Source organism: Pseudophryne corroboree, chromosome 3, assembly GCF_028390025.1.
Source record: "Pseudophryne corroboree isolate aPseCor3 chromosome 3, aPseCor3.hap2, whole genome shotgun sequence".
In the NCBI taxonomy this organism is placed as follows: domain Eukaryota; kingdom Metazoa; phylum Chordata; class Amphibia; order Anura; family Myobatrachidae; genus Pseudophryne; species Pseudophryne corroboree.
Genome location: NC_086446.1, coordinates 474,640,718 through 474,666,114, shown reverse-complemented (window position 1 = coordinate 474,666,114; position 25,397 = coordinate 474,640,718). Strand labels below are relative to the sequence as shown.

Below are 25,397 nucleotides of genomic sequence, written 5' to 3'. Positions count from 1 at the left end.
GAGTATCTCTGTACAGCGTCTACTGACGTCTGTCAGCTCACTTCTCGTATTTCATCGTCGCTAGTTTCGGCACGAAGAGCACTCTGGCTGCGTGCTTATCATGCGGAGGCAGAGGTCAAACGAGGTATAGAGGCGTTGCCTTGCGATGGCAAGAAGTTGTTTGGTCCTGAATTGGACGCATGGATTTCTGAGGCTACGGGAGGTAAGTCTGTTTTCTTACCATTGCCTCCACCGGTATCAAGAAGAAGGTACGCTGGACCTTCGTTCAAATCCTTTAGACCTCAGCCCTTTCGAGGACGTGGCAGAGGAACAGCCACACCTGCTAGACGTGGTCGCGGACGTGGTTTCCAACAAACCAACACAACTCGCCAAGACGCTAAGGTTACCGACAAGCCAGTGGCATGACGGGCTACCAGCCCATCTCGGTTCTCCGATTGTGGGAGCACGCCTTCAGACGTTCCATTTGGCGTGGTTCCACACATCCGCGGATGGGTGGATCCGCAATTTAGTGTTAAAAGGTTACAAAATAGAGTTCGACTGTCTTCCGCCTCTGCGGTTTTTCAAGACAGGATTGCCTCTGTCGGACGACAAGAGGACGGTTCTGCAAATCGCAATCCAGTCCCTACTGGATTCAGCAGTTTTGATTCCGGTCCCTGTACACCAACAGGGTCAGGGTTCTTATTCAAGTCTGTTTGTAGTACCGAAGCCGGATGGCTCAGTCAGACCAATATTGAACTTAAAGGGTCTCAATCAGTACGTAACTTACTACAGATTCAAAATGGAGTCTCTGCGTTCGGTGATTGCGGGTTTAGAGCCAAAGGAATTTATGATTGCGCTAGATCTGAAGGATGCGTACTTACACATTCCAATTTGGCAGCCTCATCAGAAATTCTTACGGTTTGCAATACGCCAGAACCATTACCAGTTTCAGGCTCTACCGTTTGGCCTGTCATCAGCGCCTCGGGTATTCACCAAAGTGATGTCTGTGATGATAGCTCACCTCAGATCCCTGGGAGTGACAATAGTTCCGTATTTAGACGATCTGCTCATCAAAGCTCCGTCTCAACAGATACTTCTCCAACATGCGCTGCTAACATACGATGTACTGGTTCACCACGGTTGGATTGTCAACTTCAAGAAATCACATCTAATTCCGTCTCAACGCCTTCAGTTCCTAGGTATGATTCTCGATACGGTCAATCAAAGAATTTACCTACCACAGCAGAAAGTACAAATTCTACGCCATCTAGTACAATTAGTGCTCAAGCCACGCACAGTGTCGGTACACTTGTGCATCCGCCTCTTAGGCACAATGGTGGCAACTTTCGAGGCGCTTCAGTTCGGAAGATTTCACTCTCGTCCATTTCAACTGAATGTGCTTGCCCAGTGGTCGGGCTCACATCTGCAGATTCACCACAGGGTGAGGTTGTCGCCAACAGCAAGAGTATCTCTGCTCTGGTGGCTCAAGGAACACAATTTAACCGCAGGAAGATGGTTCGGAGGTTGGAATTGGATAATTCTAACTACGGACGCCAGTCTCAGAGGTTGGGGAGCGGTAATTCAAAATTGTCAGCTCCAGGGTCTCTGGGCGGATCACGAGAAATTGCTGTCTATAAATGTTCTAGAACTCCGCGCAATTTTACAATGCGCTACGACAAGCAGTGCACATGCTTCGCTCTCAGCCTGTCCAAGTGCAGTCGGACAATGCGACGGCGGTCGCATACATCAACAAACAAGGAGGAACAAGAAGCCGCATGGCAATGCGGGAAGTAGCTCGTATCCTCAATTGGGCGGAATGCCACCAGGTGATATTGTCGGCAGTGTTCATTCCGGGAGTGGACAACTGGGAAGCGGATTATCTCAGTCGTCGGGATTTTCATCCAGGAGAATGGGCATTAAATCCAGAAGTGTTTCACATGTTGGTTCAGAGATGGGGTTATCCTCAGGTGGACCTGATGGCGTCTCGACACAATCACCAAACGTTCCAGTATGTGTCCAGAACAAGAGATCCAAAGGCAGTGGCGGTGGATGCTCTCACGGTCGCGTGGCCGTACAGTCTTGTGTATCTGTTTCCACCGTTTCCGTTGCTCCCTCTGGTGCTAAAACGAATCAAAAGAGAGTCGGTCACAGTCATACTAGTGGCGCCTCATTGGCCTCGGAGAGCTTGGTTCTCGGATCTCCGAGGATTACTCGCAGACGATCCTTGGCCGCTCCCGCTACGTCCAGACCTGTTACAACAGGGTCCGTTCCTTTACCCCGATTTAGCGCGGCTGCGTTTGACGGGGTGGCTGTTGAGACCGCCCTCTTAAGAAGAGAGGGCATTCCAGATTCAGTTATACCAACCATGTTACGAGCTAGGAAGCCGGTTACGGCAGCTCATTATTACAGAATATGGCGTGCCTATATAGGTTGGTGTGAAGCTCGGAAATTTCCGACATCATCTTTCAAGTTATGCCGCCTTTTGTTGTTTCTACAAACAGGGTTAGATGGAGGACTGCGTTTATCTACACTAAAGGTGCAGGTATCTGCTTTGTCAATTTACTTTCAAAGACGATTGGCTCTATTGCCGTCTATACGCACTTTTCTCCAAGGTGTCCTCAGAGTACAGCCTCCATTCATTCCACCTACAGCGCCATGGGACTTGAATCTGGTTTTAGAGTTCTTACAGTCTTCATATTTTGAACCCTTACAGCAAGTGGATATAAAGTTTCTCACTTGGAAAACAATTTTTCTCCTAGCCTTAGCTTCGGCAAGGCGTGTTTCGGATTTGGGTGCCTTGTCATGCAAGGCACCGTATTTGGTGTTTCATGATGACAGAGCGGAACTTCGGACGAATCCCGCCTTCTTACCAAAGGTAGTGTCATCTTTTCACATCAATCAACCAATAGTAGTTCCTGTGTTGACAGCACATTCTGGAACTCTGGATGTGGTACGCGCATTACGCGTTTATGTATCACGAACGTCTTCAGTTCGTAAGACGGATACGTTGTTTGTTCTCTATGATGCTGCCAAGATAGGTTGGCCAGCGTCTAAACAAACCTTATCCAGATGGATAAAACTGACCATACGTCAGGCTTACCTTCATGCTAGGTTACAACCGCCTACGTCAGTAACCGCTCATTCCACACGTTCTGTGGGAACTTCATGGGCAGCTGGTCGTGGGGCTTCTACGACGCAGCTTTGCCGTGCGGCTACATGGTCTTCAGTGCACACGTTTGTGCGCTTTTACAAGTTTGATACGTTTGCGGCATCAGCATCTAGCTTTGGCCGCCTAGTGTTACAAGTGCCAAACAGCTCTCCAGCCCACGGGGGAAGCTTTGGTACGTCCCAAGAGTACTCCAGTGACCCCTAGTGGATGATAAAGAAAATAGGATTTTGGTACTTACCAGGTAAATCCTTTTCTTTGAATCCATAGGGGGCACTGGACGCCCACCCAGAGCAGTTTTACCTAGTTGTGGTGAGTTCTGATGATCTTATGGTAACACACTTTCACCGACTGGTTCAAATTACAAGTGCTGGTTAGGGTGTCAACTGTTTAGTTGTCAGTAACGTTATGTGTCAACTTCGTTATTGTCCGTTATGTTATATGTAATACTCCATTGTCAACCTCTCTATAGTTCCTGTTCGGCTCAGTAAAAAACACTGAGAGGTATTCGGGGATATGGAGGGGTGGAGTGTTCTAAATTTAAATATTCAGTGCTGTTCCTACGGAAGCCCGTCCATATCCCAAGAGTACTCCAGTGCCCCCTATGGATTCAAAGAAAAGGATTTACCTGGTAAGTACCAAAATCCTATTTTCATCCTTATAGGCAGCTGTATTGATTTCTTATTCATTACAGCAGTCTTTTACTCCCTGGACTTCTCCTGCCATATTTTTTCTATTCTTTCTTTATATAGTACCAACATATTCCACAGTACTGTAAAGAAAGAAAGTTACATAGTGTGAAGCATAGGAGTGCGGCTTATGATGGGAGGGACAGGGATGATGAGATTTGTAGCAGGGAGAAATGGAGACTGGAGATTCGTGCCTTGGCAGTGTGTTGTATGGACAAGTGAGCTGACTGAGGCAATGAGAGAGTGGAAGCCAGGAAGTTGATTTAGGAGGTAGAATAGTAGAACATGTAGGCTAATGGTCTAGAACTAGATAATTGTATTGCATTGTTTATCACTTCTGATGTAGTAAGAGCAGGTGGAAGCCCAGTGCAGGGAGGTTCTAGCAGGTGCTTAGAGTATTGGGGACTATGAGAGGGTTGTAGAGAAGAGAGCAAGATGGTGTAGCACATAACCTTTCCCTTTATCCGTCCCGGTACAGAGCAGAGGACCACGCAGCAGGGGCAGGTGTACTTTCTACACACACAGACTGGGGTCAGCACGTGGCACGATCCCAGAGTACCCAGGTGAGGCCACTAATCTGATCCTCCCTAATACATTGCATTTTAAATGTGTGTTTTTGCTCAATTTTGTTAGAACCACAATTGTAAGGTTTTTAGAAAGTAATAAAGGCACTGCATTGGTCTCTGTGGGGTTTGTATTACCTGGAGTTATGCTGCAGTTTCTCAGCTACATGAAACACAACTTGCCAGTGCATGGCTGCACAACATCAGATGTTTTTACAGATTTTTATCACAACTAAAATAATTATTTGGAATTCCAAATGTTTGCTCATGTGAGCGGTAGTATGCATATGTGTAACATGCTGAGGGCATGATTCTGATTTGGGAATAAAGTATCTCTGAACCTGGGCAAACCATGTTGCAATGCAAAGAGAGCATGCAGGGTAAGTACTGGCATTGCAATTTAGATTTGAGTTTGGACACCTCTCTCAAATCTAAATCTCTCTGCACATTGTAACTCTGCCCCACCTGCAATGCAGCATGGTTTTGTCCAGGTGCACAGTTATACTCCTTTTTCACCTAAGTCCCAGTTCTGACCTGGGATTTGTAACACTGCTCCAAACCAGGTACGACCCTTTCTCACACCTGTGCCAAACCAAGATATTCCTGAATCTGCAGCATTCACACTGCAGTGCCGGCACTTGGAGGTGACATCTCCTTGCACTGGAATGCAGCTCTCCCCATGCTGCAAACGGGACCCAGGTCAGACAACCTGGGTTATCCGCTTACACTGCAACTCGCCCGTGTCCTTGCCGGGTAAAACCTTGCTGGCTACCAGGGTTGGATTCCCGGGTCACTGGACCTGGGTGGAGCCTTTTCCGCTGAGCGAAAACCTGGGTTACTGCAGGTTTATGTGAAAGAACCCAGTTTTTTAAGGCAGTGGAAAAGGGGTATTACTTGCTCGCTCTTGATTTATTCGTAACTCAGAATCAGGCCCTTCAGCAGCAGCAGTCTCACTCTTTTACATCAGCCCCTTTCACTGATAAACAGGTGGGAGTTGCTTAGTTTATGCAAAGCTTTAATGTTGTTCAGTCTGAAATCATTATATTCATTAAATAAGAGATTATTTATAATAAAGAGAAGAGCTATATGCAATGTATAACATTAGTTGGGTTTTAGTCAGCATTTGTGTACAATAAATTATTAGCATAGCAGTTTAAAAAATAGCTTGCTATAGTACAGCTCTTACCTATAGAGCAGAGCATTTCGGGCTAACGTGGAGCACATGTTACTGTATGTAGGGGCTTGGAGAAGAGCACTTACTGTTGGCACTAAATGAAGCCCAGAAATCATGCAGCTGTTGGTCACACCATGTTTATGTAAAAATCTATCTCAAGTCACAGATTGCAGCAGTAATCTTCCCTGCTCACTGCAATGTATGCCACTGCAAAGTTACTCTTACCTTCTGAGACACATTTTTTAGGATAGAAAAAAAAAATCACCACAGATAATAGAATAATATCTGAAACTCAGATGTACGTCTCATTTACACACTGTACTTTATTTTTCCGCTCTTTCTCTCTCAGCCCTTTTGCTCATATTGTCACCACTAGCATTTTCGTTTTTATCTGGTCAGCTTCCTGTAACTGCGAGATTGTAGTCTTCTAGTGGTGGTCTCCCTTGTAGAAGAAGTGTAATGTGAAGTGGTTACAGCCAGAGCGGCCTCTCTCTTGGCTGAGAGTTGAGGGCTGGGTTAAATGATTTTGCCGAGCGATTTAGAAAAAAATAATGCAGGTTATGTGATAAGGGAATGATTGAATTAGAGTTCTATAACAATACGTCTGGATGGAGATCCTGTGCTTTCCCTGTAGAGGCCAGTGAATAAGTGGTTATTTTTTATTTATTTTTTTGGCACTTTTTTTTTTTTTTTTAACTCTGTTGTTGTAGGGACTTAAGCAATATCAACTGTGAGGAGCTGGGACCCCTCCCTCCGGGCTGGGAGATCCGGAACACCGCAACTGGGAGAGTTTACTTTGTAGACCACAACAACCGAACAACACAGTTCACCGACCCCCGGCTGTCTGCTAACTTACACCTCGTATTAAAGTAAGTGTGTATTATCCACATCAAATTGAAAAGATTGTTGCTGAAACAGTGGCTTCTACTGAAATCTTTTAAATGGGCTTGATGGAAGAGAATAATAGAAACCAAAAATAAGGGTGATTTAAGTTGTGGTTAGGCAGCCTTTCTATGCGCTTACAAATAAAATGTATAGACTCATTAAGGTGTTTTGTAATAAACATTACCTCTGTGTTACCTTATAATTATTGAGTTTTCTTTGGTATCTTGTAGTACAGGTTGAGTATCCCTTATCCAAAATCCCACATTTTTGGGTCCCCTACTGAGATAATGTCATATATATATATATATATATATATATATATATATATATTGTGTATATATAGATATAGGGGTATATTCAATTGCGAGTGAATTCAACCGTTTTTGGATTCGACACAATTCGATAGGCGAAACCCTCCATCCGGGACCCGAATTCGACATATTCAATAAATAACTAATTCGACGGTCCCCCTGTCGAAAAACGGACCAATTGACGAATAGTGGGCGGCCTGGATTCGACTTCATGGACATTACAAAAGTGTTCAATAAATTCTGAAAAAAACTGCGTAGGGTCCCCCATCCTAAGCATAACCAGCCTCGGGCTCTTTGAGCCGGTCCTGGTTGTAAAAATACGGGGGGGAAATTGACTGTGGTTCCCCCATATGTAAACAACCAGCACCGGGCTCTGCGCCTGGTCCTGGTGCAAAAAATATGGGGGACAAAAGACGTAGGGGTCCCCCGTATTTTCTCTGACGTCCTAGTGGATGCTGGGAACTCCGTAAGGACCATGGGGAATAGCGGGCTCCGAAGGAGGCTGGGCACTCTAGAAAGATTTATGACTACCTGGTGTGCACTGGCTCCTCCCACTATGACCCTCCTCCAAGCCTCAGTTAGATTTTGTGCCCGGCCAAGGTTGGATGCACACTAGGGGCTCTCCTGAGCCCTTAGAAAGAAAGTATAGATTTAGGTTTTTTATTTTCAGTGAGACCTGCTGGCAACAGGCTCACTGCAGCGAGGGACTAAGGGGAGAAGAAGCGAACTCGCCTGCTTGCAGCCGGATTGGGCTTCTTAGGCTACTGGACACCATTAGGTCCAGAGGGATCGACCGCAGGCCCAGTCCTTGGTGTTCGGTCCCGGAGCCGCGCCGCCGTCCCCCTTACAGAGCCAGAAGCAAGAAGAGGTCCGGAAAATCGGCGGCAGAAGACATCCGTCTTCACCAAGGTAGCGCACAGCACTGCAGCTGTGCGCCATTGCTCCTCACACACACTTCACACTCCGGTCACTGAGGGTGTAGGGCGCTGGGGGGGGGGGGTGCCCTGAGAAGCAATTATAACACCTTGGCTGGCAAAAATACCACAATATATAGCCCCAGAGGCTATATATGTGGAAAATACCCCTGCCAGAATCCAGAAAAAAGCGTGAGAATAGTCTGCGGAAAAGGGGCGGAGCTATCTCCTGCAGCACACTGGCGCCATTTCTCCTTCACAGATCCGCTGGAAGGAAGCTCCCTGGCTCTCCCCTGCAGCCTACACTACAGAAAAGGGTAAAAAAAGAGAGGGGGGGCACTAAATTTAGGCACTGTATAAATTATATAAAAAAAGCAGCTATAGGGGACATAACTCAGTTAGTCCCTGCATTATATAGCGCTCTGGTGTGTGCTGGCATACTCTCACTCTGTCCCCCCAAAGGGCTTTTGTGGGTCCTGTCCTCTGTTGGAGCATTCCTTGTGTGTGTGCGGTGTGTCGGTACGGCTGTGTCGACATGTTTAATGAGGATAATGATGTGGAGACGGAGCAGATGCCTTTAGAAGGGATGTCACCCCCTGCGGGGCAGACACCTGAGTGGTTGAGCTTATGGAAAGAAATGAGTGCACGTATAGACTCCTTACATAAGAAATTTGACGACATGCCAAATGTGGGACAGCCGACTTCTCAGCTCGTGCCTGTCCAGGCGTCGCACAGGTCATCAGGGGCTCTAAAACGCCCGCTACCTCAGACCGCAGACCCAGATGTCGACACTGATACTGACACCAGTGTCGACGACGATGAGTCTAATCTGATGCCCACTAAGGCCATTCACTGCATGATTGAGGCAATGAAAGAGGTGTTACACATTTCTGATATAAATACAGGTACCACTAAAAAGGGTATTCTGTTTGGGGAGAAAAAACTACCCGTAGTTTTTCCCCCATCAGATGAATTAAATGAAGTGTGTGAAGAAGCGTGGGTTTTCCCTGATAAAAAATTGGTAATTCCTAAGAAGGTACTAATGGCGTTCCCTTTCCCGCCAGAGGATAGGTCACGTTGGGAAACACCTCCTAGGGTGGATAAAGCGCTCACACGTTTGTCTAAAAAGGTGGCACTACCGTCTCCGGATACGGCCGCCCTCAAGGAACCTGCTGATAGAAAGCAGGAGGCGATCCTGAAGTCTGTATATACACACTCAGGCATTATACTTAGGCCAGCTATTGCGTCAGCTTGGATGTGCAGTGCTGCCGCTGCGTGGTCAGATAAACTGTCAGAAAATTTTGACACATTAGACAGAGACACGATCCTGTTAACCATAGACCATATAAAAGACTCAGTCTTATATATGAGAGATGCACAGAGGGAAATCTGCCGACTGGCATCTAAAGTTAATGCATTGTCCATTTCTGCTAGGAGAGGCTTATGGACTCGCCAGTGGACAGGAGATGCAGATTCTAAAAGGCACATGGAAGTGTTGCCATATAAGGGTGAGGAGTTATTCGGGGATGGTCTCTCAGACCTAGTTTCCACAGCGACAGCTGGGAAGTCAGCATTTTTACCCCATGTCCCCTCACAGCCTAAGAAGGCGCCGTTTTATCAGGTTCAGTCCTTTCGGACCCAGAAAAACAGGCGTGGAAAAGGCGGGTCTTTTCTATCCAGAGGCAGAGGTAGGGGAAAAAGGCTGCAACAAACAGCAGGTTCCCAGGAGCAAAAGTCCTCCCCCGCTTCTTCTGCTAAGTCCGCCGCATGACGGTGGGGCTCCACAGGCGGAGCCTGGTACGGTGGGGGGCCGCCTCAAGAATTTCAGCGATCAGTGGGCTCGCTCACAGGTGGATCCCTGGATCCTTCAAATAGTATCTCAGGGGTACAAACTGGAATTCGAGGCGTCTCCACCCCACCGGTTCCTAAAATCTGCCTTGCCGATTGCTCCCTCAGACAGGGAGGCGGTGCTAGCGGCAATTCACAAGCTGTATTCCCAGCAGGTGATAATCAAGGTACCCCTACTTCAACAAGGCCGGGGGTTACTATTCCACACTATTTGTGGTACCGAAACCGGACGGTTCGGTGAGACCCAATTTAAATTTGAAATCCTTGATCACATACATAAAAAAATTCAAGTTCAAGATGGAATCGCTCAGGGCGGTTATTGCGAGCCTGGAAGAGGGGGATTACATGGTATCCCTGGACATCAAGGATGCTTACTTGCATGTCCCCATTTTCCATCCTCACCAGGAGTACCTCAGATTTGTGGTACAGGATTGCCATTACCAATTCCAGACGCTGCCGTTTGGACTGTCCACGGCACCAAGGGTATTTACCAAGGTGATGGCGGAAATGATGATACTCCTTCGAAAAAAGGGAGTTTTAATTATCCCGTACTTGGACGATCTCCTAATAAAAGTGAGGTCCAAGGAACAGTTGTTGGTGGGAGTAGCACTATCTCAGGAGGTGCTGCACCAGCACGGCTGGATTCTGAATATCCCAAAGTCACAGCTGGTTCCGACAACACTGCTACTGTTCCTGGGTATGATTCTGGATACAGTCCAGAAAAAAGTGTTTCTCCCAGAGGAGAAAGCCAGGGAGTTGTCATCTCTAGTCAGAGACCTCCTGAAACCAAAACAGGTATCAGTGCATCGCTGCACGCGGGTCCTGGGAAAGATGGTGGCTTCTTACGAAGCAATTCCCTTCGGCAGGTTCCATGCCAGAATCTTTCAGTGGGACCTGTTGGACCAGTGGTCCGGATCGCATCTTCAGATGCATCGCTTGATAACCCTGTCTCCAAGAACCAGGGTGTCTCTACTGTGGTGGCTGCAGAGTGCCCATCTTCTAGAGGGCCGCAGGTTCGGCATACAGGACTGGGTCCTGGTGACCACGGATGCCAGCCTTCGAGGCTGGGGGGCAGTCACACAGGGAAGAAACTTCCAAGGACTATGGTCGAGTCAGGAGACTTCCCTTCACGTAAATATTCTGGAACTAAGGGCCATCTACAATGCCCTAAGTCAAGCAAAATCCCTGCTCCTACACCAGCCGGTGCTGATCCAGTCAGACAACATCACGGCAGTCGCCCATGTAAATCGACAGGGTGGCACAAGAAGCAGGATGGCGATGGCAGAAGCCACAAGAATCCTCCGATGGGCGGAGAATCATGTACTAGCACTGTCAGCAGTGTTCATTCCGGGAGTGGACAACTGGGAAGCAGACTTCCTCAGCAGACACGACCTCCACCCGGGAGAGTGGGGACTTCATCCAGAAGTCTTCCAGATGCTGGTAAACCGTTGGGAAAAACCACAGGTGGACATGATGGCGTCCCGCCTCAACAAAAAGTTAAAAAGATATTGCGCCAGGTCAAGGGACCCTCAGGCGGTAGCTGTGGACGCTCTAGTGACACCGTGGGTGTACCAGTCGGTTTATGTGTTCCCTCCTCTGCCTCTCATACCAAAGGTATTGAGAATAATAAGAAAGCGAGGAGTAAACACAATTCTCGTGGTTCCGGATTGGCCAAGACGAGCGTGGTACCCGGAACTTCAAGAGATGCTCTCAGAGGACCCGTGGCCTCTACCGCTCAGACAGGACCTGCTACAGCAGGGGCCCTGTCTGTTCCAAGACTTACCGCGGCTGCGTTTGACGGCATGGCGGTTGAACACCGGATCCTAAAGGAAAAGGGTATTCCGGAAGAAGTCATTCCTACGCTTATTAAGGCCAGGAAAGATGTTACGGCAAAGCATTATCACCGCATATGGCGGAAATATGTTGCATGGTGCGAGGCCAAAAAGGCCCCAACAGAGGAATTTCAACTAGGTCGATTTCTGCATTTCCTGCAAGCAGGAGTGAATATGGGCCTAAAACTAGGCTCCATTAAAGTACAGATCTCGGCTCTGTCGATTTTCTTTCAAAAAGAACTAGCTTCAGTACCTGAAGTTCAGACATTTGTGAAAGGAGTGCTGCATATTCAGCCCCCGTTTGTGCCTCCTGTGGCACCTTGGGATCTCAACGTGGTGTTAAGTTTCTTAAAATCACATTGGTTTGAGCCACTAAAAACCGTGGATCTGAAATATCTCACGTGGAAAGTGGTCATGTTATTGGCCTTGGCTTCAGCCAGGCGAGTGTCAGAATTGGCGGCTTTATCATGTAAAAGCCCTTATCTGATTTTCCATATGGATAGGGCAGAATTGAGGACTCGTCCCCAATTTCTCCCTAAGGTGGTGTCAGCGTTTCACCTGAACCAGCCTATTGTGGTGCCTGCGGCTACTAAGGATTTGGAGGACTCCAAGTTGCTAGACGTTGTCAGCGCCCTGAAAATATATGTTTCCAGGACGGCTGGAGTCAGAAAATCTGACTCGCTGTTTATCCTGTATGCACCCAACAAGCTGGGTGCTCCTGCTTCTAAGCAGACGATTGCTCGTTGGATTTGTAGTACAATTCAGCTTGCACATTCTGTGGCAGGCCTGCCACAGCCAAAATCTGTAAATGCCCATTCCACAAGGAAGGTGGGCTCATCTTGGGCGGCTGCCCGAGGGGTCTCGGCTTTACAACTTTGCCGAGCAGCTACTTGGTCAGGGGCAAACACGTTTGCAAAATTCTTCAAATTTGATACCCTGGCTGAGGAGGACCTGGAGTTCTCTCATTCGGTGCTGCAGAGTCATCCGCACTCTCCCGCCCGTTTGGGAGCTTTGATATAATCCCCATGGTCCTTACGGAGTTCCCAGCATCCACTAGGACGTCAGAGAAAATAAGAATTTACTCACCGGTAATTCTATTTCTCGTAGTCCGTAGTGGATGCTGGGCACCCATCCCAAGTGCGGATTGTCTGCAATACTTGTAAATAGTTATTGTTAACTAAAGGGTTATTGTTGAGCCATCTGTTGAGAGGCTCAGTTGTTTTCATACTGTCAAACTGGATATAGTATCACGAGTTGTACGGTGTGATTGGTGTGGCTGGTAAGAGTCTTACCCGGGATTCTAAATCCTTCCTTATTATGTCAGCTCGTCCGGGCACAGTGTCCTAACTGAGGCTTGGAGGAGGGTCATAGTGGGAGGAGCCAGTGCACACCAGGTAGTCATAAATCTTTCTAGAGTGCCTAGCCTCCTTCGGAGCCCGCTATTCCCCATGGTCCTTACGGAGTTCCCAGCATCCACTACGGACTACGAGAAATAGAATTACCGGTCAGTAAATTCTTATTTTTTCCACCAGCACCGGGCTCCACTAGTCAGAGAGAGAATGCGACAGCTGGGGGACACTTTTATATAGGTCCCTGCGGCCGTGGCATTAAATCCCCAGCTAGTCACCTCTGGCCGGGGGTCCTCCAGCCACCCAAGGGCCAGGGCTGAAGCCCGAGGCTGTCCCCCCAAAAAAACCCCATCCAAGGGCGGCGGATTGGGGGCTGATAGCCTTTTGTGACAAAAAAAGAATATTGTTTCTCTAACGTCCTAGTGGATGCTGGGGACTCCGTGAGGACCATGGGGAATAGACGGGCTCCGCAGGAGACTGGGCACTCTAAGAAAGATTTAGTACTATTGGTGTGCACTGGCTCCTCCCTCTATGCCCCTCCTCCAGACCTCAGTTAGAATCTGTGCCCGGAAGGAGCTGGGTGCATTTTAGTGAGCTCTCCTGAGCTTGCTAATAAAGTATTTTAGTTAGGTTTTTTATTTTCAGAGAGCTTCTGCTGGCAACAGACTCTCTGCTACGTGGGACTGAGGGGAGAGAAGCAAACCTACTAACTGCGGCTAGGTTGCGCTTCTTAGGCTACTGGACACCATTAGCTCCAGAGGGATCGAACACAGGAACCTAACCTTGGTTGTCCGTTCCCGGAGCCGTCCCCCTCGCAGAGCCAGAAGACAGAAGCCGGCGGGTTGAAGCAAGAAGACGTCAAAATCGGCGGCAGAAGACTCCTGTCTTCATATGAGGTAGCGCACAGCACTGCAGCTGTGCGCCATTGCGCCCACACTAACCCACACACTCCGGTCACTGTAGGGTGCAGGGCGCAGGGGGGGCGCCCTGGGCAGCAATTGATTACCTCCTGGCAAAAAAGCAACATATATACAGCTGGGTACTGTAATATGCATGAGCCCCCGCCATTACTTTTACACAAAATCGCGGGACAGAAGCCCGCCACTGAGGGGGCGGGGCCTTCTTCCTCAGCACTCACCAGCGCCATTTTCTCTCCACAGCTCCGCTGAGAGGAAGCTCCCCAGGCTCTCCCCTGCAGACTCACGGTAGAAAGAGGGTAAAAAGAGAGGGAGGGCACATAAATTTAGCGCATTAATCATATATACAGCAGCTACTGGGTAAACACTAAGTTACTGTGTGATTCCTGGGTCATATAGCGCTGGGGTGTGTGCTGGCATACTCTCTCTCTGTCTCTCCAAAAGGCCTTGTGGGGGTCCTGTCCTCATAGAGCATCCCCTGTGTGTGTGGTGTGTCGGTACGCGTGTGTCGACATGTTTGACGAGGAGGGCTATGTGGAGGCAGAGCAAGTGCAGATGAATGACGTGTCTCCGCCGACGGCGCTGACACCTGATTGGATGGATATGTGGAAGGTGTTAAATGATAATGTAAACTCCTTGCATAAAAGGTTGGATAAAGCTGATGCCTTGGGACAGTCGGGGTCTCAGCCCATGCCTGATCCTACAGCGCAGAGGCCGTCAGGGTCTCAGAAGTGCCCACTATCCAAAATTGTTGACACAGATATCGACACGGATTCTGACTCCAGTGTCGATGACGATGATGCAAAATTGCAGCCTAAAATGGCTAAAGCCATCCGCTACATGATTATAGCAATGAAGGATGTATTGCACATATCAGAGGTAAACCCTGTCCCTGACAAGAGGGTTTATATGTATGGGGAGAAAAAGCAAGAGGTGACTTTTCCCCCTTCACATGAGTTAAATGAGTTATGTGAAAAAGCGTGGGATTCCCCCGATAGGAAAGTGCTGATTTCCAAAAGGTTACTTATGGGCGTACCCCTTCCCGCCAACGGACAGGATGCGCTGGGAATCCTCCCCTAGGGTAGACAAAGCTCTGACGCGCTTATCTAAGAAGGTGGCCCTGCCGTCACAGGATACGGCCTCCCTAAAGGATCCTGCCGATAGGAAGCAGGAAAGTATCCTGAAGTCTGTTTATACACATTCAGGTACTCTACTGAGGCCGGCAATTGCGGCAGCCTGGATGTGTAGTGCTGTAGCAGCATGGACAGATAATCTGTCTGAGGAACTGGATTCCTTGGACAAGGATACTATTTTACTGACCCTGGGGCATATAAAAGACGCTGTCCTATATATGAGGGATGCCCAGAGGGACATTTGCCTACTGGGCTCTAGAATAAATGCAATGTCAATTTCTGCCAGAAGGGTCCTGTGGACTCGGCAATGGACAGGTGATGCTCACTCCAAAAAGTACATGGAGGTTTTTACCTTACAAGGGTGAGGAATTGTTTGGGGACAGTCTCTCGGACCTAGTTTCCACAGCTACGGCTGGGAAGTCAAATTTTTTGCCATATATTCCCTCACAGCCTAAGAAAGCACCGTATTATCAAATGAAGTCCTTTCGATCACAAAGAAGCAAAGTCAGAGGTGCATCCTTTCTTGCCAGAGGCAGGGGTAGAGGAAAAAAGCTGCACCATACAGCTAGTTCCCAGGAACAGAAGTCCTCCCCGGTTTCCACTAAATCCACCGCATGACGCTGGGGCTCCACAGGTGGAGCCCGGAGCGGTGGGGGCGCGTCTCCGAAATTTCAGCCACCAGTGGGTTCGCTCACAGATGGATCCCTGGGCTATACAGATTGTGTCTCAGGGATACAAGCTGGAATTCGAAGTGATGCCCCCTCACCGTTACCTCAAATCGGCCCTGCCAGCTTCCCCCATGGAAAGGGAAGTAGTGTTAGCGGCAATTCACAAGTTATATCTCCAGCAGGTGGTGGTAAAGGTTCCCCTCCTTCAACAGGGAAGGGGATACTATTCCACAATGTTTGTGGTACCGAAACCGGACGGTTCGGTCAGACCCATATTGAATTTAAAGTCCCTGAACATTTATCTTAAAAGATTCAAGTTCAAAATGGAATCGCTCAGAGCGGTCATTGCAAGCCTAGAAGAGGGGGATTTTATGGTGTCTCTGGACATCAAGGATGCTTACTTGCATGTCCCCATTTATCCACCTCATCAGGAGTACCTCCGATTTGTGGTACAGGACTGTCATTACCAATGCCAGACGTTGCCGTTTGGGCTCTCCACGGCACCGAGAATATTTACCAAGGTAATGGCGGAAATGATGGTGATCCTGAGAAAGCAAGGAGTCACAATTATCCCATACTTGGACGATCTCCTCATAAAGGCGAGGTCCAGAGAGCAGTTGCTGATCAGCGTAGCACACTCTCAGGAAGTGTTGCAGCAGCACGGCTGGATTCTGAATATCCCAAGGTCGCAGCTGATTCCTACGACGCGTCTGCCCTTTCTGGGCATGATTCTGGACACAGACCAGAAGAAGGTGTTTCTCGCGGCGGAGAAGGCTCAGGAGCTTGTGACTCTAGTCAGAGACCTCTTAAAACCGAAACAGGTGTCGGTGCATCACTGCACGCGAGTCCTGGGAAAGATGGTGGCATCATACGAAGCCATCCCTTTCGGCAGGTTCCATGGTTCCATGCGAGGATCTTTCAGTGGGATCTGTTGGACAAGTGGTCCGGATCGCATCTTCAGATGCATCGGCTGATCACCCTGTCCCCGAGGGCCAGGGTGTCTCTTCTGTGGTGGCTTCAGAGTGCTCACCTTCTCGAGGGCCGCAGGTTCGGCATACAGGACTGGGTCCTGGTGACCACGGATGCGAGCCTCCGAGTATGGGGGGCAGTCACTCAGGGAAGAAACTTCCAAGGGTTGTGGTCAATAGGAAAAAATTTAAGGTGATTATAGAGTGCGCAATAAGATCCAGAGGTCAGCCCAGTGAAAGTATAAATGAAGTTTCACCTACTTCACAAAATTTTCATAGTATTGTATAGATAATATACTCCACTTAGGCGCTCCCTGGATTTAACATGAAGATAGATCACACCTATATAATATATGTCCTTAATGGCAACAGCCGTTCAGGTACATAAAAAGAAAAAAAGAAACAAAAAGGGCACAATAGTGTAGATTGCTTTTGTCAGATGGCACTGAATTCTATTTTCAATACATCTCACTCACAAGACTCCAAATGGTTTTGGGCACATCTTGGTATCTTTAAAAATATCCAGCTCCACAGAATTCCGACAGCTCAATAACCAGCCTCTTCCAATGTACATATAACAAGAAGAGGAAGGAAAAATAGTGCAATACAATCTTGGACAAACGGATATTTATTTTTACACTGATGCACTCACATGTTAAACAAATAAAACAGGCATACCTCAAATCGATATCCTCCTTCCCAAATAACACCCCACTGGATTGCTGAGATGGTGTTAGCAGCAGGTATAGTCAGAGTCCCGGTAACTCACGGCTTTCCTTCCAGGAGGTGGATGAGGGATGTAGAGGAAATCGTCAGGATACACAGCACAATCCCGCTTAACGCGTTTCGGATGTAACCTTTCTCAAAAGCGGATCCGGCTGTTGCCATTAAGGACATATATTATATAGGTGTGATCTATCTTCATGTTAAATCCAGGGAGTGCCTAAGTGGAGTATATTATCTATACAATACTATGAAAAGGGTTGTGGTCAAGTCAGGAGGCTTGTCTGCACATAAATATCCTGGAACTAAGGGCCATATACAACGCCTTGAGTCAAGTGGAGCCTCTGCTTCGCAACCAACCGGTGCTGATTTAGTCAGACAACATCACCGCAGTGGCTCATGTAAACCGCCAGGGCGGCACAAGAAGCAGAGTGGCGATGGCGGAAGCCACCAGGATTTTTCGTTGGGCGGATAATCACGTGCAAGCACTGTCAGCAGTGTTCATTACGGGAGTGGACAACTGGGAAGCAGACTTCCTCAGCAGGCACGACCTCCACCCGGGAGAGTGGGGACTTCATCACGAAGTCTTCACTCAGATTACAAATCGATGGGAACTGCCACAGGTGGACATGATGGCATCCTGTCTCAACAAAAAGCTACAAAGGTATTGCGCCAGGTCAAGAGACCCTCAGGCGATAGCTGTGGACGCACTAGTAACACCGTGGGTGTTCCAGTCGGTCTATGTGTTTCCTCCTCTTCCTCTCATACCCAAGGTGCTGAGAATCGTAAGAAAAAGAGGAGTGAGAACAATTCTCATTGTTCCGGATTGGCCAAGAAGGACTTGGTACCCGGAACTGCAAGAAATGCTCACAGAGGACCCATGGCCTCTGCCTCTCAGACAGGACCTGTTGCAACAGGGGCCCTGTCTGTACCAAGACTTACCGCGGCTGCGTTTGACGGCATGGCGGTTGAACGCCGGATCCTAGCGGAAAAAGGCATTCCGGATGAAGTTATTCCTACGCTGATAAAGGCTAGGAAGGACGTGACAGCAAAACACTATCACCGTATATGGCGAAAATATGTTGCCTGGGACGGTTCCTGCACTTCCTACAGTCTGGAGTGACTATGGGCTTGAAGTTGGGGTCCATAAAGGTCCAGATTTCGGCCCTATCCATTTTCTTTCAAAAGGAACTGGCTTCTCTTCCTGAAGTTCAGACGTTTGTAAAGGGAGTGCTGCATATTCAGCCCCCTTTTGTGCCATCAGTGGCACCTTGGGATCTCAACGTGGTGTTGGGTTTTCTGAAATCCCACTGGTTTGAGCCACTTAAGACCGTGGAGCTAAAGTATCTCACGTGGAAGGTGGTCATGCTATTGGCCTTAGCTTCGGCTAGGCGTGTGTCAGAATTGGCAGCTTTGTCATGTAAAAGCCCCTATCTAGTTTTCCATATGGACAGGGCAGAATTACGGACTCGTCCGCAATTTCTGCCGAAGGTGGTGTCATCTTTTCATTTGAACCAACCTATTGTGGTGCCTGCGGTTACTCGTGACTTGGAGGATTCCAAGTTGCTTGATGTAGTTAGGGCTTTGAAGATCTATGTAGTCAGGAAAACTGACTCGCTGTTTATCCTGTATGCATCCAACAAGCTGGGTGCTCCTGCTTCAAAGCAAACCATTGCTCGATGGATCTGTAACACGATTCAGCAGGCTCACTCTGCGGCTGGATTGCCGCATCCAAAATCAGTGAAAGCCCATTCCACAAGGAAAGTGGGCTCTTCTTGGGCGGCTGCCCGAGGGGTCTCTGCATTACAGCTTTGCCGAGCAGCTACTCGGTCGGGTTCAAACACATTTGCTAAGTTCTACAAGTTTGGTACCCTGGCTGAGGAGGACCTTGTGTTTGCCCATTCGGTGCTGCAGAGTCATCCGCACTCTCCCGCCCGTTTGGGAGCTTTGGTAGAATCCCCATGGTCCTTACGGAGTCCCCAGCATCCACTAGGACGTTAGAGAAAATAAGATTTTACTCACCGGTAAATCTATTTCTCTGACGTCCTAGTGGATGCTGGGGACTGGGGACTCCGTAAGGACCATGGGGAATAGACGGCTCCGCAGGAGACTGGGCACATCTAAAGAAAGATTTAGGACTATCTGGTGTGCACTGGCTCCTCCCCCTATGACCCTCCTCCAAGCCTCAGTTAGATTTCTGTGCCCGGCTGAGCTGGATGCACACTAGGGGCTCTCCTGAGCTCCTAGGAAGAAAGTGTTTGTTAGGTTTTTTATTTTCAGTGAGACCTGCTGGCAACAGGCTCACTGCATCGAGGGACTAAGGGGAGAAGAAGCGAACCTACCTAAGTGGTGGTAGCTTGGACTTCTTAGGCTACTGGACACCATTAGCTCCAGAGGGATCGAACACAGGACCCGACCTCGTCGTCCGTTCCCGGAGCCGCGCCGCCGTCCCCCTTACAGAGCCAGAAGCAAGAAGGTGGTCCGGAAAATCGTCGGCTGAAGACTTCGGTCTTCTCCAAGGTAGCGCACAGCACTGCAGCTGTGCGCCATTGCTCCTCATGCACACCACACACTTCGGTCCCTGATGGGTGCAGGGCGCTGGGGGGGGGCGCCCTGAGCAGCAATACTGACACCTTCGCTGGCAAACTGGCACCATATATAGCCCCAGAGGCTATATAGGTGCTTTTTAACCCCTGCCAGAATCCATAAAAATGCGGGAGAAAGTCCGCGAAAAAGGGGCGGAGCTATCTCCTTCAGCACACTGGCGCCATTTTTCCCTCACAGCTCCGTTGGAGGGAAGCTCCCTGGCTCTCCCCTGCAGTCAATACACTACAGAAAGGGTTAAAAAGAGAGGGGGGGCACAATTTAGGCGCAGTATACAATATATATAGGCAGCTATAAGGGAAAACACTCTTATATGTGATATCCCTGTGATATATAGCGCCCTGGTGTGTGCTGGCATACTCTCCCTCTGTCTCCCCAAAGGGCTTTGTGGGGTCCTGTCCTCTGTCAGAGCATTCCCTGTGTGTGTGCTGTGTGTCGGTACGGCTGTGTCGACATGTATGAGGAGGATAATGATGTGGAGGCGGAGCGAATGCCTGTAAATGTGATGTCACCCCCTGCGGGATCGACACCGGTGTGGTTGGACTTATGGAAGGACTACGTGAAAGTGTCAACTCCTTACACAAAAGGTCGACGACACAGAACAGCCGGCTACTCAGCTTGTGCCTTTTCCAGCGTCTCAACTGTCATGGGGGGCTCTAAAAACGCCCGCTACCTCAGATGGCAGAAACAGATGTCGACACGGATACCGACTCCAGTGTCGACGACGATGAGACTAGTGTACCCTCCAAATAGGTCCACCCGTTACATGATTGAGGCAATGAAAAATGTATTACACATTTATGATAATACCCCAGGTACCACATAAAAGGGTATTATGTTTGGTGAGAGAAAACTACCTGTAGTTTTTCGTGCATCTGAGAAATTAAATGAGGTGTGTGAGGAAGCGTGGTCTTCCCCCAGTAAGAAATTGATAATTTCTAAACTGTAATTGGCAGCGTACCCTTTCCCGCCAGAGGATAGGTCACGTTGGGGAACACCCCATAGGGTAGATACAGCGCTTACACGCTTATCAGAAAAGGTGGCACTACCGTCTCCGGATACGGCCGCCCTGAAGGAACCTGCTGATAAAAAGCAGGGGGTTACCCTAAAAGATATAGTCACACACTCGGGCATTATATTGCGACCAGCCATTGCTTCGGCATGGATGTGCAGTGCTCCCGCTGCGTGGTCAGATTCCCTGTCGGAAAATTACTATGGATAGGGACAATATTTTGCTGACAATAGAGCATATAAAAGACTCGGTCTTATACATGCGTGATGCACAGAGGGATATTTGCCGGCTGGCATCAAAAATAAGCGCTAGGTCCATTGCCGCCAGACGGGGGTTATGGACTCTGCAATGGTCAGGCGATGCAGACTCGAATCGGCACATGGAAGTTTTGCCCTATAAGGGGGTAAAACTGTTTGGGGATGGTCTTTCAGACCTCGTTTCCACAGCTACTGCTGGGAAATCGACTTTTTTGCCACAGGCTACCCCACAACAAAAGAAAGCACCGTATCATCAAGTACAGTCCTTTCGGCCCCAGAAAAGCAAGAGGGCTAGAGGCTCATCCTTTCTGCCGAGAGGCAAAGGTAGAGGAAAAAGCTGCAGCACACAGCTAGTTCCCAAGAGCAGAAGTCCTCCCTGCGTCCGGTAAGTCCACAGCGTAACACTGGGGCTGCTCAGGCGGACCCGGGTACGGTGGGGGCCCGTCTCAGAAATTTCAGCGCCCAGTGTGCTCTCTCACATGGATCCCTGGGTCCTTCAAGTAGTATCTCAGGGGTACAGGCTGGAGTTCGAGACGTTCTTCCCCCCGCCGTTTCCTAAAATCTGCCTTACCGGCACCTCCCTCTGCCAGGGAGGCGGTGTTGGTGGCTATTCAACACTATAATCACAACAAGTGATTGTCAAGGTGCCCCTCCTTCAGCAAGGAAGGGGTTACTATTCCACAATGGTTGTGGTACCGAAACAGAACGGTTCGGTGAGACCCATCTTAAAATTAAAATACTTGAACTTTTATATCAGAAGATTCAAGTTCGAGATGGAATCGCTCAGGGCGGTTATTACGAGCCTGGACGAGGGGGATTACAAGGTCTCCCTGGACATCAAGGATGCGTACCTGCATGTCCCCATTTACCCTCCTCACCAGGAGTACCTCAGATGTGTGGTACAGGACTGTCACTATCCGTTCCAGACGCTGCCGTTGGAGTTGTCCACGGCACCGAAGGTCTTTACCAAGGTAATGGCCGAAATGATGATACTCCTTCGCAAGAAGGAAGTTTTTATTATCCCGTACTTGGACGATCTCCTGATAAAGGCGAGGTCCAAAGAACAGTTGGTAGTGGGGGTAGCACTCTCTCGGGAAGTGCTACAACAGCACGACTGGATTCTCAATATTCCAAAGTCACAGCTGGTCCCGACGACACGTCTTCTGTTCCTGGGAATGATTCTGGACACAGACCAGAAAAGAGTGTTTCTTCCAGTGGAAGCACACGAGTCCTGAAAAAAAAATGGTAGCTTCGTACGAAGCATAATTCCATTCGGAAGGTTCCACGCAAGGACGTTCCAGTGGGACCTGTGGGACAATTGGTCCGGGTCCCATCTACAGATACAACAGCGGATAACCCTGTCGGCAAGAAACAGGGTGTCGCTGCTGTGGTGGCTGCAGAGGGCTCATCTACTAGAGGGCCGCAGATTCGGAATACAGGACTGGGTCCTGGTGACCACGGAGGCCAGCCTTCGGGGCTGGAGTGCAGTCACACAGGGAAGAAATTTCCAAGGAGATTTCGCTTCACATAATTATTCTGGAGCGAAGGGTCATTTACAATGCCCTAAGCCAAGCAAGGCCCCTGCTTCAGAACCAGCCGGTACTGATCCAATCAGACATCATCACGGCGGTTGCCCATGTAAACAGACAGGGCGGCACAAGAAGCAGGATGGCGATGGCAGAAGCCACAAGGATTCTCCGATGGGCGACCTACACCCGGGAGAATGGGGACTTCTTCCAGAAGTTTTCCAAATGCGGGTAAACCGTTGGGAATGACCACGGGTGGACATGATGGCGTCCCGCCTCAACAAAAAGTTTAAAAGATATTGCGCCAGGTCAAGGGACCCTCAGGCGATCGCTGATGACGCTCTAGTGACACCGTGGGTGTACCAGTCGGTTTATGTGTTTCCTCCTCTACCTCTCATACCCAGGGTATTGAGAATAATAAGAATGCGAGGAGTGAAAACCATACTCGTGGTTCCGGATTGGCCAAGAAGAGCTTGGTACCCGGAACTTCAAGAGATGCGGGCAGAGGACCTTTGGCCTCTGCCGCTCAGACAAGACCTGCTGCAGCAGGGACCCTGTCTGTTCCAAGACTTACCGCGGCTGCGTTTGACGGCATGGCGGTTAAACACCGGATCCTAAAGGAAAAGGGTATTCCGGAGGAAGTCATCCCTACCCTGATCAAAGCCAGGAAGGATGTCACCGCAAGACATTAATTACCGCATTTGGTGGAAATATGTTGCTTGGTGTGAGGCCATGAAGGCCCCGAAGGAGGAATTTCAACTGGGTCGATTCCAACACTTCCTGCAAGCAGGGGTGACGTTGGGCCTCAAATTGAGGTCCATCAAGGTCCAGATTTCGGCTCTGTCGATTTTCTTCCAGAAAGAACTGGCTTCACTGCCTGAAGTTCAGACTTTTGTCAAAGGAGTTCTGCATATTCAGCCTCCTTTTGTGCCCCCAGTGGCACCTTGGGATCTCAATGTGGTTTTGGCATTCCTGAAATCACATTGGTTCGAACCACTTAAGACTGTGGAATTAAAATATCTCACGTGGAAAGTGGTCATAAGATGGATAGGGCAGAATTGAGGACTCGTCCTCAGTTTCTCCCGAAGGTGGTCTCAGCTTTTCACTTGAACCAACCTATTGTGGTGCCTGCGGCTACTAGGGACTTGGAGGATTCCAAGTTGCTGGACGTAGTCAGGGCCCTGAAAATTTATGTTTCCAGGACGGCTGGAGTCAGAAAAACTGACTCGCTGTTTATCTTGTATGCACCCAACAAGCTGGGTGCTCCTGCTTCTAAGCAGTCTATTGCGCGCTGGATTTGTAGCACTATTCAGCTGGCGCATTCTGCGGTAGGATTACCGCAGCCTAAATCAATAAAAGCCCATTCCACAAGGAAGGGTGGGCTCATCTTGGGCGGCTGCCCGAGGGGTCTCGGCTTTACAACTTGCCGAGCAGCTACTTGGTCAGGGGCAAACACGTTTGCTAAATTCTACAAATTGTATTCCCTGGCTGAGGAGGACCTGGAGTTCTCTCATTCGGTGCTGCAGAGTCATCCGCACTCTCCCGCCCGTTTGGGAGCTTTGGTATAATCCCCATGGTCCTTACGGAGTCCCCAGCATCCACTAGGACGTCAGAGAAAATAAGATTTTACTCACCGGTAAATCTATTTCTCGTAGTCCGTAGTGGATGCTGGGCGCCCATCCCAAGTGCGGATTGTCTGCAATACTTGTACATAGTTATTGTTACAAAAATCGGGTTTTGTTGTGAGCCATCTCTTCAGAGGCTCCAATTGTTATCATACTGTTAACCGGGGTTCCTATCACGTGTTATATAGTGTGATTGGTGTGGCTGGTATGAGTCTTACCTGGGATTCAAAATCCTTCCTTATTGTGTCAGCTCTTCCGGGCACAGTTCCTAACTGAGGCTTGGAGGAGGGTCATAGGGGGAGGAGCCAGTGCACACCAGATAGTCCTAAATCTTTCTTTAGATGTGCCCAGTCTCCTGCGGAGCTGTCTATTCCCCATGGTCCTTACGGAGTCCCCAGCATCCACTACGGACTACGAGAAATAGATTTACCGGTGAGTAAAATCTTATTTTCTCGTAGTCCGTAGTGGATGCTGGGCGCCCGTCCCAAGTGCGGACTTTCTGCAATACGTGTATATAGTTATTGCTTAATAAAGGGTTATGTTATGTTGGCATCCATTGTTTGATGCTCTGTTGTTGTTCATACTGTTGACTGGGTAAGTTTATCACAAGTTATACGGTGTGATTGGTGTGGCTGGTATGAGTCTTACCCTGGATTCCAAAATCCTTTCCTTGTAATGTCAGCTCTTCCGGGCACAGTTTCCTTAACTGAGGTCTGGAGGAGGGGCATAGAGGGAGGAGCCAGTGGACACCAGTAGTACTAAATCTTTCTTAGAGTGCCCAGTCTCCTGCAGAGCCCGCCCTAACTGAGGCTTGGAGGAGGGTCATAGGGGGAGGAGCCAGTACACACCACCTAGTGGTCAAACTTTTAAATTTTGTGCCCTGTCTCCTGCGGAGCCGCTATTCCCCATGGTCCTGACGGAGTCCCCAGCATCCACTACGGACTACGAGAAATAGAATTACCGGTGAGTAAATTCTTATTTTCTCTGACGTCCTAAGTGGATGCTGGGGACTCCGTAAGGACCATGGGGAATAGCAGCTCCGCAGGAGACAGGGCACAAAAGTAAAAGCTTTAGGATCAGGTGGTGTGCACTGGCTCCTCCCCCCATGACCCTCCTCCAAGCCTCAGTTAGGTTTTTGTGCCCGGCCGAGAAGGGTGCAATCTAGGTGGCTCTCCTAAAGAGCTGCTTAGAGAAAAAGTTTTGTTAGGTTTTTTTTTATTTTCAGTGAGTCCTGCTGGCAACAGGCTCACTGCA

The 25,397-nt window shown here is 48.9% G+C and overlaps 1 protein-coding gene across 5 annotated transcripts in view; it reads left to right on the top strand.

The window, feature by feature from the left end:
- Nucleotides 1-25,397, top strand: part of SMURF2 (SMAD specific E3 ubiquitin protein ligase 2) — a 270,295-nt gene that overhangs the window by 201,361 nt on the left and 43,537 nt on the right. For all 5 annotated transcript variants that reach the window (XM_063960812.1, XM_063960810.1, XM_063960809.1 and 2 more), the window contains exons 9-10: nt 4,313-4,397; nt 6,282-6,440. In XM_063960812.1, coding sequence (XP_063816882.1) covers nt 4,313-4,397; nt 6,282-6,440 — 244 coding nt within the window. The remainder of the gene's footprint in view (nt 1-4,312; nt 4,398-6,281; nt 6,441-25,397) is intronic.